Source organism: Neoarius graeffei, chromosome 2 (genome assembly GCF_027579695.1).
Source record: "Neoarius graeffei isolate fNeoGra1 chromosome 2, fNeoGra1.pri, whole genome shotgun sequence".
Lineage (NCBI taxonomy): Eukaryota > Metazoa > Chordata > Actinopteri > Siluriformes > Ariidae > Neoarius > Neoarius graeffei.
The window spans coordinates 43218894-43235336 of record NC_083570.1 but is presented as its reverse complement, the minus strand read 5'-3'; the positions used below and the strand labels follow the sequence as shown (position 1 = coordinate 43235336).

The 16443-nt window shown below is 40.4% G+C and overlaps 1 protein-coding gene across 1 annotated transcript in view; it reads left to right on the top strand.

Moving 5' to 3' along the window:
* Positions 1-16443, top strand: part of gsap (gamma-secretase activating protein) — a 119905-nt gene that overhangs the window by 48818 nt on the left and 54644 nt on the right. The window contains exons 7-8 of the mRNA XM_060914273.1: positions 5121-5190; positions 13950-13999. Coding sequence (XP_060770256.1) covers positions 5121-5190; positions 13950-13999 — 120 coding nt within the window. The remainder of the gene's footprint in view (positions 1-5120; positions 5191-13949; positions 14000-16443) is intronic.

The window sequence follows — 16443 nt, the reverse complement described above, 5'->3', positions numbered from 1 at the left end:
GCATATGTATATATGTGTGTGTATATGTATATATGTGTGTATAATACAATACACACACACACACACGCGCACGCACACACACACACACACACACACCTATATATTGCACATTTGAGTTTAAAACCATGATTGCTTTGGGATAGAAACTGTTTTTTAGGCGGTTTGTCCTGGTTTTCATTGCTTTGTATCGCTTACCTGATGGCAAAAGCTGGAAGAGACAATGACCGGGGTGTGAAGAGTCTTTTAAAATGTCCATTGCTTTCCTGCTGTATCTGGAGGTGTAAATCTGTTCCAGGGTGGGGAGGGGGCAGCCTATTGTTTTCTCTGCTGCCCTAACGACCCTGTGGAGCGCCTTCTTCTCTGAGGATGTGCAGCTGCCGTACCAAACACACAGTCCGTATGTGAGCACACTCTCTATTGAGTAGTGATAGAAGGCCCAGAGCAGATTTTGGGGGGGACAGTTCTTTCTGCGGATTCTCAGAAAGTACAGTCTCTGCTGCGCCTTCTTCAGCAGCTCCTTGGCGTTGGCACTCCAGTTTAGGTCGTTCTCCAGCTCGATGCCGAGAAACCTGAACACTGGAACCCTCTCCACACAGACCCCATTGATGATGAGTGGCTGGATGTCAGCTTTGTTTTTCCTAAAGTCAGTAACCAGCTCCTTTGTTTTGGTGGTATTGAGGAGCAGATTGTTGACTTTGCACCACTCTGACAGCCGCTCCATCTCATCCCTGTATGCTAGATCACCCTCCTCGCCCGAGATAAGTCCGACCACGGTCGTGTCATCTGTGAACTTTACACGTCGTTGCATTGTACTGTGTTTCATTGTACTGTGTTGCTATATTTAAGTATTAGTTTGGCATATTTATACTTAAATATTATTAAAATTGAATCCTTGTACTCTTATTGACTTGCATTTCCAGGAGGGGAAAAAAGTATATTCCTTACATTTATATTTAGAGTATTAGTACAAATCAGAAAGGTCTCATCTTGCTGATGCTGTGTATCAGGGATGTCCAAACTTTTGAGAGTGTAGGTTCTCTTTTCAAATAATTAGAAGTCACACCGGACTGCAGAGTGGGACTTGAGGATAAGCACCCTGGTTCTACTTCTTCAGTAAAATATTTAAACATGCTGGAGTGAACAAAGATTTGTGTAAAATTAGGCATGGTCATTTTATACTAACATTAACTGGCTATAATTAACTAATTTAGTCTGTTTTCTTCGTTAATTTCGGGTTAGACTAGCAGTGATTACAGTTGCTAATATCATTAGCGAAAAAGTACGTCAAATTCTAGTTAATTAACAATTATTCGCTGAAGGCAAAGTGAAAATCGGTGATTTATTATCCATACAGGACACTTTTTTTTTTTTTTTTATTCCGATGGAATAAAAACTTGTTCTATTCCCTTCTAGCGGGTTCCGTTCACTTAGTTCGATAGCATGCAATATTATTAGCATATCGCTTATCCTATGTGTATTATGCCATTGTACCCAATGGAAAATGAGCGTTGAATACGGTTTACAATATTGCATGGTTGTCAAGACAACATAACGTCACACATCGGCGCCAATGAGAATATCCAATGAAAGTTTTCTGCTGCACATGCGCAGAAGCATTTCTTTGTTCGCCGGGAAAGAGAAAGACGTGTTGAACGCCCGAAAGGCTACCAAAACTTTATTAGATGTTCTTTATGTATATTTACAAGAGAAAAACGTACCAATGGTTATCGAAAAACTGGAAAAGAGACATGTTGGTGATGTAAAACTTCCCCGCTAGCGAGTGACTGTGACAATTTGTAAACAAACATGGCCGCCAGGTTTGCTTTGTTAAATATGGAAGATTTTGAGAGAATTTTGAAAGAGGAAGACGTGTTGAACACCTGAAAGGAATATATATATATATATATATAATGTGTATGTGTGTGTGAGTAGTAGTAGTAATAATAGCTGGCTTTTTTTGTGGTATATCAGATATATTACATTCAGCTAGCATGATATTGAACTCGTCTTTGGTTCGTTCAGTGTCATGCTAGCTGAATAGAATACATCTGATGTACCACTCAACTCCAGCCAATATTATTTAAATAATACCTGAGACGAAGTCAAGGTCATTATTCACCAATATTCACTGAGCATGGGGTGGATAATTGTTTTAGTATACAGTGTCTTGCAAAAGTATTCATCCCCCTTGGTGTTTGTCCTGTTTTGTCGCATTACAAGCTGGAATTAAAATGGATTTTTGAAGGGTTGGCACCATTTGATTTACACAACATGCCGACCACTTTAAAGGTGAAAAATGGTGTTTTATTGTGACAGAAACAATAATTAAGATGAAAAAAACAGAAATCTGGAGTGTGCATGGGTATTCACCCCCCAAAGTTGATTCTTTTGTAGAGCCACCTTTTGCTGCAATTACAGCTGCAAGTATCTTGGGGCATGTCTCTATTAGCTTAGCACATCTAGCCACTAGGATTTTTGCCCATTCCTCAAGGCAAAACCGCTCCAACTCCTTCAAGTTAGATGGGCTGCATTGGTGTACAGCAATCTTCAAGTTATGCCACAGATTCTCAATTGGAATGAGGTCTGGGCTTTAACTAGGCCATTCCAAGACATTTAAATGTTTCCCTTTAAACCACTCCAGTGGAGCTTTAGCAGTATGTTTAGAGTCATTGTCCTGCTGGAATGTGAACCTTCGTCCCAGTCTCAAACCTCTGGCCGGCTCAAACAGCTTTTCCTCCAGAATTGCCCTGCATTTAATGCCATCCATCTTTCCTTCAGTCCTGACCAGCTTTCCTGTCCCTGCAGATGAAAAATATCCTCATAGCATGATACTGCCACCACCATGCTTCACTGTAGGAATGGTGTTCTCAGGGTGTTGGGTTTGTGCCACACATGGCATTTCCCATGACGGCCAAAAATGTCAATTCTAGTCTCATTTGACCAGAGAATCTTCTTCCATGTGTTTGGGGAGTCTGCCACATGCTATTGGTCAAACTCCAAACGTGTTTTCTTAAGCAATGACTTTTTTCTGGCCACTCTTCCATCAAGCCCCACTCTGTGGAGTGTACGACTTAAAATGGTCCTATGGACAGATACTCCCATCTCCGCTCTGGATCTCTGCAGCTCCTTCAGTGTTATCTTTGGTGTCTTTGTTGCATCTCTGATCAATGCCCTCCTTGCCCGGTCTGTGAGTTTTGGTGGGCGGCCTTCTCTTGTCAGGTTTGTAGTGGTGCCATATTCTTTCCATTTTGCTATAATGGATTTAATGGTGCTCCCTGGGATATTCAAAGTTTGGGATATTTTTTATAACCCAACCCTGATCTATACTTTACTTTTCCACAACTTTGTCTCTGACCTGTTTGGAGGCTCCTTGGTTTTCATGTTGCTTGCTTAGTAGTATTGCAGAGTCAGGGTCCTTCCAGAACAGGTTGATTTATTCAGACATCATGTGACAGGTCATGTGACACTTTGCACACAGGTGGATCTTAACCAACCAATTCTGTGACTTATGAAGTGAATTGGTTGGAGCAGCTCTTATTTAGGGGTTTCATATGAAAGGGGGTGAATACCTATGCACACTCCAGATTTCTGTTTTTTTTTTCATCTTAATTATTGTTTGTGTCACAATTAAAAAAAAGCCCAACAATTTGTACCTTTTAAAGTGGTAGGCATCTTATGTAAATCAAATGGTGCTAACCCCCCAAAAAATCCATTTAAATTCCAGCTTGTAACGCGACAAAACAGGACAAACACCAAGGTGGATGGGAGCCTAGGAATTAAGTGCAATTAAAAAGAAAAAGTTTTTCATTGTAGGTATTGTATTTAAAACTGTATGGATGTGCCAGAAGCCAACATAAAACCCTACGTGCAGGGCATTCTCAGTCAAAAGGGATTAATGATCCAAAAGTGGAGTTTGGTCCATTAACACGAGAATTTATTGCAATGTTTGTGTACAGAAAACAAGCAAGTTATTAAAACCAAGAAGTGGATATAGAAACCACTCAATGGGATTAGATCCTTACACGCTAAGAAAGAAGGATTTTTCCTCGGAGTTGGAAAATTATCCATCCGTTGAGTTCCCCGACATCTCAAACTACCTGGTGCTGCAGACATCGTTCTACACAGACACACAGATGAAAATCTGGAGGAGCATGGAGGCGTATAACTTTTTATGTGTGGCTGGGTTAAAGATCTGGGGATCAGAACATAAGATAGATGGTGGTAGATGGATCTAAGTGCAGGAAGAGTGTTTATTAGCAGGTGTGATATTTACAAAAACGAACGCAAAACAGAAATCAGAATCATAAAGCAGAGTATTTAAACAGCGTTATAAACATGGCTAGAAACAAACGTAACCGTGATAATGATGATACTTTGCAACACCTCCGTGAAAACAACTTCTGTATCTGTGCATGATGATTGCACTCAAATCAGTATCAGGTGTTTCCCATAACAACTGGGTCCCAAGAACGCACACGACGCACTCCGTGAGCGTGTGTGGCCGCTCGAGCTGTGTCAGACCCAATCACGTGAAGGTGTGACAGTGAAGTGTTTGCCTGCTGTGTGACCACAACTTTTAGCTCACGTGTATATCGCCACCAAAATGCCTCATTTACATTGATAACCCATCGCAAAGCATCGCGAGCTGTAGTGTGACTGTAGCTTAATGAAGCGGATGTGATGTCAGATGCAACCCAGCAATTGTACCCTACTACAAATAAAAATTAGCTTCAACTTGGGGAAAAAAAAATTGCGGCCCACTAGATGGCGGCCTGGTGGTTGAGAAACACTGCTTTAAACTCTTCAGTGCCCTTGTTCCCTAAGGATAGGACAGTTTTACTTGGAAGAAACTCCCTGCAAGATCGGCAGGTTTCATCATAGGACAGCAGTGACCTTTCCTTTTAAGGGAACCATTGTTTTTTCCTTTAATTTGTCACCTTATCTGTACATCTGTGTAACGTGAAGAAGTAGACTTCTTATGTAGAGGTAGATGAATTTATTTTTCAGATATACAATTTCAAAATATTAAGGTTCGAAGTACCAAGTGTATATTGAAAGTCTTTTCACTGTTATTGCAGTATAGGGAGGTACTGATGAGATACTTTTTTCATTTTCTTTAGTTTCTGTATCCTCATTTGTCACGGAGCACCATGCTGGAAAACCATTTGTTGGTGGCAGCAGAAGATGGCTGTATGTATTGGAGTTGTGTATGACCCCTGGCAAAAACTATGGAATCACTACTCTTGGAGGATGTTCATTCAGCTGTTTTACTTTGTAGCAAAAAAATAAACCACAGATATGACACAAAATAATTTTATTTAACAGCTGCACATTCTGGCTTTTGTAAAATATACCTAAAAAAAAAGAAATGAAATTGTTGTAATTAATGGCACTTTTTTTTTAAGCTCAAGTAGAGGAAAAAATTATGGAATCACTCAATGATGAGGGGAAAAAATGATGGAATCGCCCTATAACTTAGATTTCAAAAACTGCACAAGCTTGAATATGCAAATTAGTCTGCAGTTAAAGGAGAACTGAAGTCATTTTTGAACTTGCTTTATTTCTTAATTAACGTGTTATTTAATTACGTTTTAGTAACCTTATATAGTGACTTGTATTGGCAACTAATTGCAATTAAATATTATACTTATCGGCCTAGGGCGGCACGGTGGTGTAGTGGTTAGCGCTGTCGCCTCACAGCAAGAAGGTCCTGGGTTCGAGCCCCGGGGCCGGCGAGGGCCTTTCTGTGCGGAGTTTGCATGTTCTCCCCGTGTCCGCGTAGGTTTCCTCCGGGTGCTCCGGTTTCCCCCACAGTCCAAAGACATGCAGGTTAGGTTAACTGGTGACTCTAAATTGACCGTAGGTGTGAGTGTGAATGGTTGTCTGTGTCTATGTGTCAGCCCTGTGATGACCTGGCGACTTGTCCAGGATGTACCCCGCCTTTCGCCCGTAGTCAGCTGGGATAGGCTCCAGCTTGCCTGCGACCCTGTAGAACAGGATAAAGCGGCTAGAGATAATGAGATGAGACTTATCGGCCTATTTGCTTTTTAGCCATGTTGAATTTAGATTGTTTGGTCCACGGCAGGCGTCGCTTATCCGCGCGATCTTCACGAGACTTGTGCGAGACTTCGAAACATGAAGTGTCAGCCAGGTGTCAGTGCCGCCATTTTGAAAACTGTTTTTCAAACGAAATATTGCACAAAAACAAGTTTAAATGACTATTACTGCCTACTTTTTTCAAACTTTCCTGATTGCTATCAAAACAAACAAAACTTCCAGCTTGATTACATCAGCATTTGATAACATTGGCAGATGTCGGTCACTTTGATTTCCACTGTACGTTTTACTTCCGTCCTATGATGTCTCGCACAGGTCTCAGCGAATCTCGTTTACAGCCATTGCTTTGACATATGGACTGATATATTACAGAGCATATTTCAAACACTCATAACTTGCTATAGCAGTGACAAAACAGTGATAAAAAATGCATTCCTATATTTAATAAAATGAGAGAAATAGAATTTTGATGATAAAAAAATTTGCCTTCGGTTCTTCTTTAAAAGCGCATTCTTGTAGACCTTAACGAACTGTTGCCCCTGGCTCATTGATAGGAAACATGGTCCCAACAAGAGAACTGTCAGTTGAAAGGATTATAAAACTTCTTAAAGAAGGTAATTCAACATGGAGTGTGGCAAAAGATGTTGGTTGTTTCCCAGTCAGCTATGTCTAAAATTTGGAGCAAGTACAAACAAAATGGGAAGTTTGTAAAAGGGAAACATACAGGTACACCAAAGAAGATCTCAAAGTGTCAGGACAGGAAACTCAAAGCAGTATGCCTTGAAAATAGAAAATGCACAACAAAAGAAATGAAAAACAAATGGGCAGAAACAGGAATCGATGTTTGTGACCAAACTGGAAGAAATTGGCTGAAGGAAATGGGATTTACATACAGAAAAGCCGAACGTAAACCATCGTTAACACCGAAACAAAAGAAAACAAGGTTCCAGTGGCCTAAGGAGAAGCAGTCATGGACTGTGGATGAAAGTGATATTCAGTGATGAATCATGAATCTGCATTGGCCGAGGAGATGATGCTGGAACTTTTGTTTGGTGTCGTTCCAATGAAACATATAAAGATGACTGCCTGAAGAAAACATGCAAATTTCCACAGTCAGTGATTATATGGGATTGCATGTCCGGTAAAGGACCTGGGGAGATGGCAGTCATTACCTCTACAGTAAATGCACAGGTGTACATTGAAATTTTGGACACTTTTCTGATTCCATCAATCGAAAGTACTTTTGGTGGTGATCAGAGGTGGACAAAGTACCCAACTTCATTACTTAAGTCAAAGTACAGATCCCACTGGTCACATGTTACTCCGACATAAGTGAAAGTTGTCCAGTCAAATTTTTACTTAAGTTAAAGTACTGAAGTACTTGCTTGTAAAAATACTTAAGTATTAAAAGTATATTTTCTGTCAATGCATCGTTGTATTATTGCCACAACGCTTACAAAACCTAATGCCGTTACCAAAGACAGAAATGTGAATTCACAAAATGTCAAGTTTATTTGTATTGCGCTTTTAACAATAAACGTCGTAAAGCAGCTTTACAGAATTTGAACGACTTAAAACATGAGCTAATTTTATCCCTAATCTATCCCCAGTGAGCAAGCCTGTGGCAATGGTGGCAAGGAAAAACTCCCTCAGACAACATGAGGAAGAAACCTCGAGAGGAACCAGACTCAAAAGGGAACCCATCCTCATTTGGGCAACAACAGACAACATGACTATAACATTAACAGTTTTAACATGAAGTCAGTTTCGTTGATGTTATAAACTCTTCATTGATGGAAACTTGAGTGCAAAACTGTTCATGACAACTGCAGTCCCTAAAGTTAGTAAGTCAACTGTAGTCCTCAGCCATAAAAGCATTACTGTAAGTGTCCAGAGTGTCCTCCAGGTGTGACTTTCAACTGTCCACATGCGGCCGTCCTCCACAGGAGTGATGCGATGAGACTCCAACCAGACATGGCACCAGGATGGATCAGGCAGGTCTGAGGAGCAGAAGAGGTCAGCATCTCGATCCCAGGACCAACATGTAACTCAGAGGGACAGATTTGGGGGGGGAGAGAAAACACAGGTTGTTAGGTATGCCCAGTGTCACCTGAATAAGTAGGAACAGTATACATATTGCGCTGAGTACAAGCAGGGACTCCGGCAACTAACTATGACAGCATAATTAAAAGGGGAGAGGCCAGAAGGTAACACAGGCATGAGGGAGCCCCGGGACATAAAGCAGCCAGCCATTACACCGTCAACAAACTCGAGTGAGCAAGTGAGTGGGGGACTGACAGCATCCATACATCCCAGTTTACCAAAACACTCTGTCTGAGGACCCTCCAGATCTACACCTTTACCTCATAAACACCATTAACAAAAGGCTTGACTAAACAGAGATGCTAAGTCTAGACTAAACAGCCTAGACTTAAACGCTGAGACTGTGTCTGATTCCCGAACATTACTTGGAAGGCTGTTCCATAACTGTGGGGCTTTGTAAGAAAAGGCTCTGCCCCCTGATGTAGCCTTCACTATACGAGGTACCAGCAGATAGCCTGCACCTTTTGATCTAAGTAGGCATGGTGGGTCATTGAGGAGCAGAAGTTCACTCAGGTACTGTGGTGCAAGACCATTCAGTGCTTTAAAGGTCAATGGTAGTATTTTATAATCGATACGAAATTTGATTGGGAGCCGATGCAGTATGGATAAGACAGGGGTGATGTGGTCATATTTTCTAGTTCTAGTAAGGACTCTTGCTGCTGCATTTTGAACTAACTGGAGCTTGTTTATGCACTTATTGGAACATCCAGACAGTAAGGCATTACAATAATCCAACCTGGAGGTAACGAAAGCATGAACTATTTTTTCCGCATCATGTAGTGACATTAAATTTCTTATCTTAGCAATATTTCTGAGATGAAAGAAAGCTATCTGGGTGATGTTATCAATGTGAGTTTCAAATGAAAGACTGGGGTCAATAATCACCCCGAGGTCTTTTACTGCTGCATGTGAAGAAACAGAAAGGCCATCCAGAGTTACTGTGTAATCAGAAAACTTACTTCTAGCTGCATGTGGTCCTAGTACAAGTACTTCAGTCTTATCAGAGTTAAGCAGAAGGAAGTTAATAAGCATCCAGTGTCTAATGTCCTTCACACATTCCTCAATTCTATTAAGCTGGTGTCTCTCATCAGGTTTTGCAGAAACATACAACTGTGTGTCATCAGCATAACAGTGGAAACTAATATAATGTTTACGAATAATATCACCCAGAAGTAATATATATATATATATATATAAAGAAAAAAGCAGTGGGCCCAAGACAGAACCTTGTGGAACACCAAACTTTACCTCAGTATGTCTAGAAAAATCGCCATTTACATCAACATACTGATAGCGATCAGTTAAATAAGACCTGAGCCAGGAGAGGGCCGTTCCCTTAACTCCCACAACATTTTCTAGTCTGTCCAGAAGAATGGAATGATCAATGGTATCAAATGCTGCACTAAGGTCAAGCAACACAAGCAGCGAGACACAGCCCTGATCAGACGCCAACAGTAGGTCGTTTACTACTTTAACCAGAGCTGTCTCTGTGCTATGATGAGGTCTAAATCCTGACTGATACATTTCATGGATGTTATTCCTATGTAAATATGAGCATAACTGCTGTGCCACAGCTTTTTCAAGGATCTTAGAGATAAAGGGGAGGTTTGATATTGGCCGATATTGGACAGCTGACAGGGCTCAAGGTCAGGTTTTTTAATCAGGGGTTTGTTAACTGCTAGTGTAAAGGATTTGGGTACATAGCCAATCGTAAGAGAAGAATTTATTATTTTTCGAAGCGGTTCAATTACTTCAGGTATTATCTGTTTGAACAGACGTGTAGGTAAGGGATCTAGTACGCAAGTTGAGGCTTTTGATGCCGAGATTAATGAAAGTAATTCAGTTTCTCTAAGGGGAGTAAAACATTCTAATTGTTGATCTGATACAGTTATATTGTTAACTACAGGTTCACTTACATTGTCTGACCTTAAATTAGTAGTTTGAATTTTTTGTCGGATATTCTCAATTTTGTCATTAAAAAATTCATGAAGTCGTTGCTACTACATACTGCAGGTGTGCATGTGTCTATAGTGGACTTATTCCTGGTTCATTTTGCTACAGTATTAAATAGGAATCTAGGATTATTTTTGTTATCTTCTATTAGGGAGGAGAGATACAGTATGTTGATCTCGCAGCACTAAGAGCTTTTTTATACTTCAGGAAGCTCTCCTTCCACGCTAATTTGAACGCGACCGATTTTGTTTGACGCCATTTACGTTCCAATTTTTGAGTGGTCTGTTTTTAAAGTGCAAGTGTCATCATTATACCAGGGTGCTATTTTTTTTGTCTCTGACCATTTTCCTTTTAAGAGGAGCTACGTTATCTAAAGTATGGCAGAACGTTGACTGTAAGCATTCAGTTGCCTGATCAAGTTCTGCAGGGGCTGACAGTGACCCAAAGTTGATAACTCTGGGAGATCATTTATAAAGCTCTGTGCAGTAGTTGACGTGAATGCGCGTTTAATACAGTAGCATGGTGAGGTGCATATATTATTACTCAGACATAGTTTGAATGAGATGAGATAATGATCTGAGATAACTTCACACTGTGGAAGTATGACTATATTGTCTACGTTTAACCTGAATGTTAGTATTAGATCGAGGGTGTGACCACCATTATGGGTCAGTCCTATGACATTCTGATTAATCCCTACTGAATCTAAAATGGACACAAACGCTGTTTTTAAAGGGTCTTCTGAGTTATCGAAGTGAATATTAAAATCTCCGACAACTAAAGCCTTGTCTAAGGAAATAACCAGATCTGAGATAAAATCTGCAAATTCAGAAAGAAACTCAGAATATGGCCCCGGGGGCCTGTAAATAATAAGTAACGGAATTAACTGGGTAGACCTATTTTTCGAGGCCACATACATTATATGAGTATGAAGAACTTCAAATGTATTAAATTTATAACCAGGTTTTTGTGTTACAACTAGATAATCATTATAAATAACCGTGACGCCTCCTCCTCTGCCAGTTTGACGAGGCTGGTGTATATAACTGTATCTAGGAGGACTAGCTTCATTTAATACTATATATTCATTTGGCTTAATCCATGTTTCAGTTCAACAAAGTACATTAAACTCCTGATCAGTAATAAGGTCATTAACCATTAGCGCTTTAGATGTAAGAGATCTTATATTTAATAACCCCACCTTTAGATCAAAGGTGCTGGCAGCGGCTGTAGAGTCAGTATGATCTAATTTTATATTGATTAGGTTACTGGAACAAACTCTCTGAATATTTCTACCTTTTTGTTGAGCTCGGGGAACAGACACAGTCTCGATGTAGTGGACCCTGAGTGACGACTCTGCAGCTAGCAGACAGTCGGTTTAGCCTGTTCATCTGCTCCCTGGCCTTCGCTCTGGATTGTCAGAAATTAGCTAGGCCTGTTCTGAGACTATGACCTATGCTGCAGGAAATGAGAGTAGCACCTTCCCGAGTGAGATGGATACCGTCCCGCCCTAACAGGTCAGCAGTGCCCTCAAAATTAGCCCAATTATCTATAAAGCCCACACTGTTTTCAGAGCATCACCTGGACAGCCAGCAGTTCAGTGACCATAACCTGCTGTCAGCTACATCGCCACGCCGCATTGGGATGGGGCCAGAGCATACTACAGCATTGGACATCGCCTTCGCTAATTTAAACACCTCTACAAAGTTACTCTTGGTAACCTCAGACTGACGAAGGCGGATATCATTAGCTCCTGCATGGATAACTATCTTTGAGAACCTGTGCTTGCCTAGGACCCAAAGATTACCTTCTGATGAACGCATGCTGTGCCATCATGGTGGTTTAACGTTAAGCTAGCTAGTCAGTGAGGCTCCACCTGACATGCTAGCAAGCTCTTTTCAGACTCGAAATCATATTGGGTAGCTAATGCTACTAGAAAAGAAAGATTTCTACATTCTGCTTATTTGGCAAGATTATGCTAAAATATATATTTCTGAAAGGACTTCAGATAAGTTAACGTTATTCATGTTAACGTAGCTGTCTTTACATGCTAACTAACAGTGTCCAAGTTAACTAGCTATGTGTTAACGTTAGATGTGGACAAGGCTACGGCAACTCGTCAGGCAAATCCATAGAAAGTAATTTGACTAACCAGACTGCACAGCTATTGCCACATTATTGCTAGCTCTAAAAGCACAGACACCTTTGTTGCAAGCTTTCTCTTGGAATAAAATGTTTATATCCCTCAATATGCTTCTGCAGGTTGGATGGCGAGGTTTTGTAGACTGTGATGTAGTTCGTTTTTGGCAAACAAAGCAAACATTTAAAACGAAATGAATCTTTATTCCTTTCAGAAAACTGAAACATGGGTTCATGGGCCATGAGTGCATGCATTCTCCAGAAGAACCGCCTCCTTCCATTCTGCCATCAACTGATCGTGTTCAAATAATGCTGCTGAGAAATCAGTGAACTTGATTTTATGCAGTCTATGGACGTGACGTGACCCTAGTGATTACTGACAGGCTGTCCCACTGTCACCTGCGAAAAAACAATCACATTTTAGAAAAGAAAAAACATCCACTTTCAAAGCTGCCTCATAGTAACGAGGAATGAGGACCTTGATAGAAATGTAGTGGAGTGAAAAGTACGATATTTGCCTTTCAAATGTAGTGAAGTTAAAGTCATAAGTTTCCAAAAATAATAATACTCAAGTGAAGTACAGATACTCAGTGTATTTAAGTACAGCACTCAAGTAAATGTATTTTGTTACTGTCTACCTAGCCCTGCGATGACCTAGCAACTTGTCCAGGGTGTAACCCGCCTCTCGCCCATAGTCAGCTGGGATAAGCTCCAGCTTGCCTGCGACCCTGTACAGGATAAGCGGCTACAGATAATGGATGGATGGGTACTGTTCACCTCTGGTGATGATGAAGTCATTTTTCAGGATGATCATGCATCTTGCCACAGAGCAAAGAGCATTAAAACTTTTCTTCAGGAAAGACATATCAACTCAGTGACATGGCCAGCAAACAGTCCGGATCTCAATCCAATTGAACATTTAATGGTGGAAATTGAAAAAAATGGTCCATGACGCGGCTCCATCCTGCGAAGCTGATCTGTCAACTACTGTACAAGAAAGTTGGAACCTGACGGATAAAGAATGTTGATTTTCATTAGTGAAGTCCACGCCTCAAAGAATTTAAGCTGTCATAAAAGACCGAGGAGGTGCAACAAAGTACTAATTGTGATTGATTTTATTTATTTATTTTGGTTCATGAGTCCACAATTGTTTTCCTCATCATTGAGTGATTCCATCATTTTTTCCCCTCAAATTCATCTTAAAAAAAAAAAGTGCCATTAATTACAATGATTTCATTTAATTTTTTGAGGTATATTTTACAAAGCCAGAATGTTCATCTGTTAAATAAAATAATTTTGTCATATCTGTGATTTTTTTTTTCTACAAAGTAAAACATCTGAATGAACATCCTCCAAGAGTAGTGATTCCATATATATATATATATATATATATATATATATATATATATATATATATATATATATATATATATTTTTTTTTTGGCCAGGGGTTGTATTTGTAACATATTCCCATGTGCTTTAGCTTGTCTGTTTATTAATATTTTATTGTAGCTTTGGAGCCTTTATTATATTTTCAAATGTTCCTCAGACCTACATAATGCTTCCAACTTATTCACATGGTAAAGCTAATGGTTAAGGATCTTAAGTTTACTGTTGTGAAATACTTTGTTTTACCTACATACACAGGTTTTAAGCCATCGTTTAATCAAACGTATTGATTTTTACTTTTTGTCTAGATATTGACCAGTACCACATCCTGCTGGGGAGGCAGGAAGGCTGTAAAGTTGTGAGTCTTTGTACTGCATGCACCACATATTGTAAAATGCAGTATACACTGTATGACCAAAAGTATACGGACACCTGACCATCTAATCCATATGTGCCTATTCTAAAATCATGAGCATTAACAAAGTGTTGGTACCCCCTTTGTTGTAATAACAACCTGTGATCTTTTGCGAAGGCTTTCCACTAGATTTTTGTGCCGTGGCTGTGGGAATTTGTGTTCATTCAGCTACAAGAGCATTCATGAGGTCGGGTGAGAAGGTCTGGGGTGCAGTCAGCGTTCCAATTCATTCCAAAGGTGTTCAATGGGGTTAGGGTTGAGGTCAGGGCTCCGTGCCAGACACTCGACTTCTTCCATTCCAACCTTGTCTTCATAGAGTTTGCTTTGTGTGCAGGGGCATTGTCATGCTGGAACAGGTTTGGGCCTCTTAGTTCCAGTGAAGGGAAATTGTAATGTTGCAGCATACAGAAACATTCGATACAATTGTGTGCTTCCAACTTTGTGGTAACAGTTTGCAGAAGAACTACATATGGGTATGATGGTCAGGGGTGCACATACTTTTTGCCATATGGTGTATATTACAAAATAATGTAGTCGGGGAAAGCCAACACAATTGTAACTATTGTTTTTTACTCAGTGCACATGTGCAACTTCTACTTATTATTAGTTTTTAACTTGTATATAATAGTACATCACTTCAGTTTGTCCATTTAAAAAAAACATTAGTAGTGAAAGCTGGAAGCACTGAGACAGAAAAGATGCACCCACTAATTTCCACCTAGGCGAGAATAACTTGCAATTGATGTCGAGCACGTAAATACATGATTATTATTTTTTAGTCATAGACTTATAGTTAAACCATATTAGTATAAATACACAGGCGATTATAGGAAATCACATGCACTGATTGGTTGAGAAATTCGGACTATGTCTCAATAATCACCTCGAGCGAGTCGGCAGAATGGCAGCCAATTGCTTTGTCACCGTAAGGAAGAATTATAAATTATAAAAGAAAATGCTGTTCCTAAAAGCACTAAAGATGCTATGAAGTTTGGTCTAAAGCTATTCAAAGGTAAAGTGGAATTGTGATTTAGTTTATCGATTTCAAAATAAAGTATTTTATGTGACTCGGTGTAGGTAAATGGCACAAGCCTGCTCCACGCCGTTATTACATTTGCATGCCGCTATTGAAGTTTGAAATAAATTTTTATTTTTAATATCTCATCTCATTATCTGTAGCCACTTTATCCTGTTCTACAGGGTCGCAGGCAAGCTGGAGCCTATCCCAGCTGACTACGGGCGAAAGGCGGGGTACACCCTGGACAAGTCGCCAGGTCATCACAGGGCTGACACATAGACACAGACAACCATTCACACTCACATTCACACCTACGGTCAATTTAGAGTCACCAGTTAACCTAACCTGCTTGTCTTTGGACTGTGGGGGAAACCGGAGCACCCGGAGGAAACCCACGCGGACACGGGGAGAACATGCAAACTCCACACAGAAAGGCCCTCGCCGGCCACGGGGCTCGAACCCGGACCTTCTTGCTGTGAGGCGACAGTGCTAACCACTACACCACCGCCAAAACAATTATATATTTAAAAAATAATAATAAAATTTCTGAGTGGCACGGTGGTGTAGTGGTTAACACTGTCGCCTCACAGCAAGAAGGTCCGGGTTCGAGCCCCGTGGCCGGCGAGGGCCTTTCTGTGCAGAGTTTGCATGTTCTCCCCGTGTCCGCATGGGTTTCCTCTGGGTGCTCCGGTTTCCCCCACAGTCCAAAGACATGCAGGTTAGGTTAACTGGTGACTCTAAATTGACCGTAGGTGTGAATGTGAGTGTGAATGGTTGTCTGTGTCTATGTGTCAGCCCTGTGATGACCTGGCGACTTGTCCAGGGTGTACCCCGCCTTTCGCCCGTAGTCAGCTGGGATAGGCTCCAGCTTGCCTGCGACCCTGCACAAGATAAGCGGTTACAAATAATGGATGGATGGATAAAATTTCTCAGTTTCACCATTTCATATGTTGTCTTTGTCCTATTTTGAGCGAAATTTCAGATCTCCACGATTTGTAAATCTTCACATTCTGTTTTTATTTATGTTTTACACAGCGTCCCAACTTTTTTTTTTTTTTGGAATCGGGGTTGTAAATCATTTGTTAAATTCAAAACAAAAAATGTGGACGTTGTGCTAGCTTTCCCCTTCTAACAGTTTAAAAAATACATTTCCGACAAGTTCTTCATCTGCTCTGCAAGCAGTGTTTCTGATGTTTGCTCTGTGGGGTAAAGCCAAATTTACTACTTAAATCTCATTCGAAGCATTTTGAACTTGTTTTCACCTCCTACAGTATAAAACGCAGGCAATTGAGAAACGAATGTATTAAAGCATTTAATGCGTTGCACGTTATGTGAACACGAAATTTTTCTCTAAAGCAATCCAGTTGAG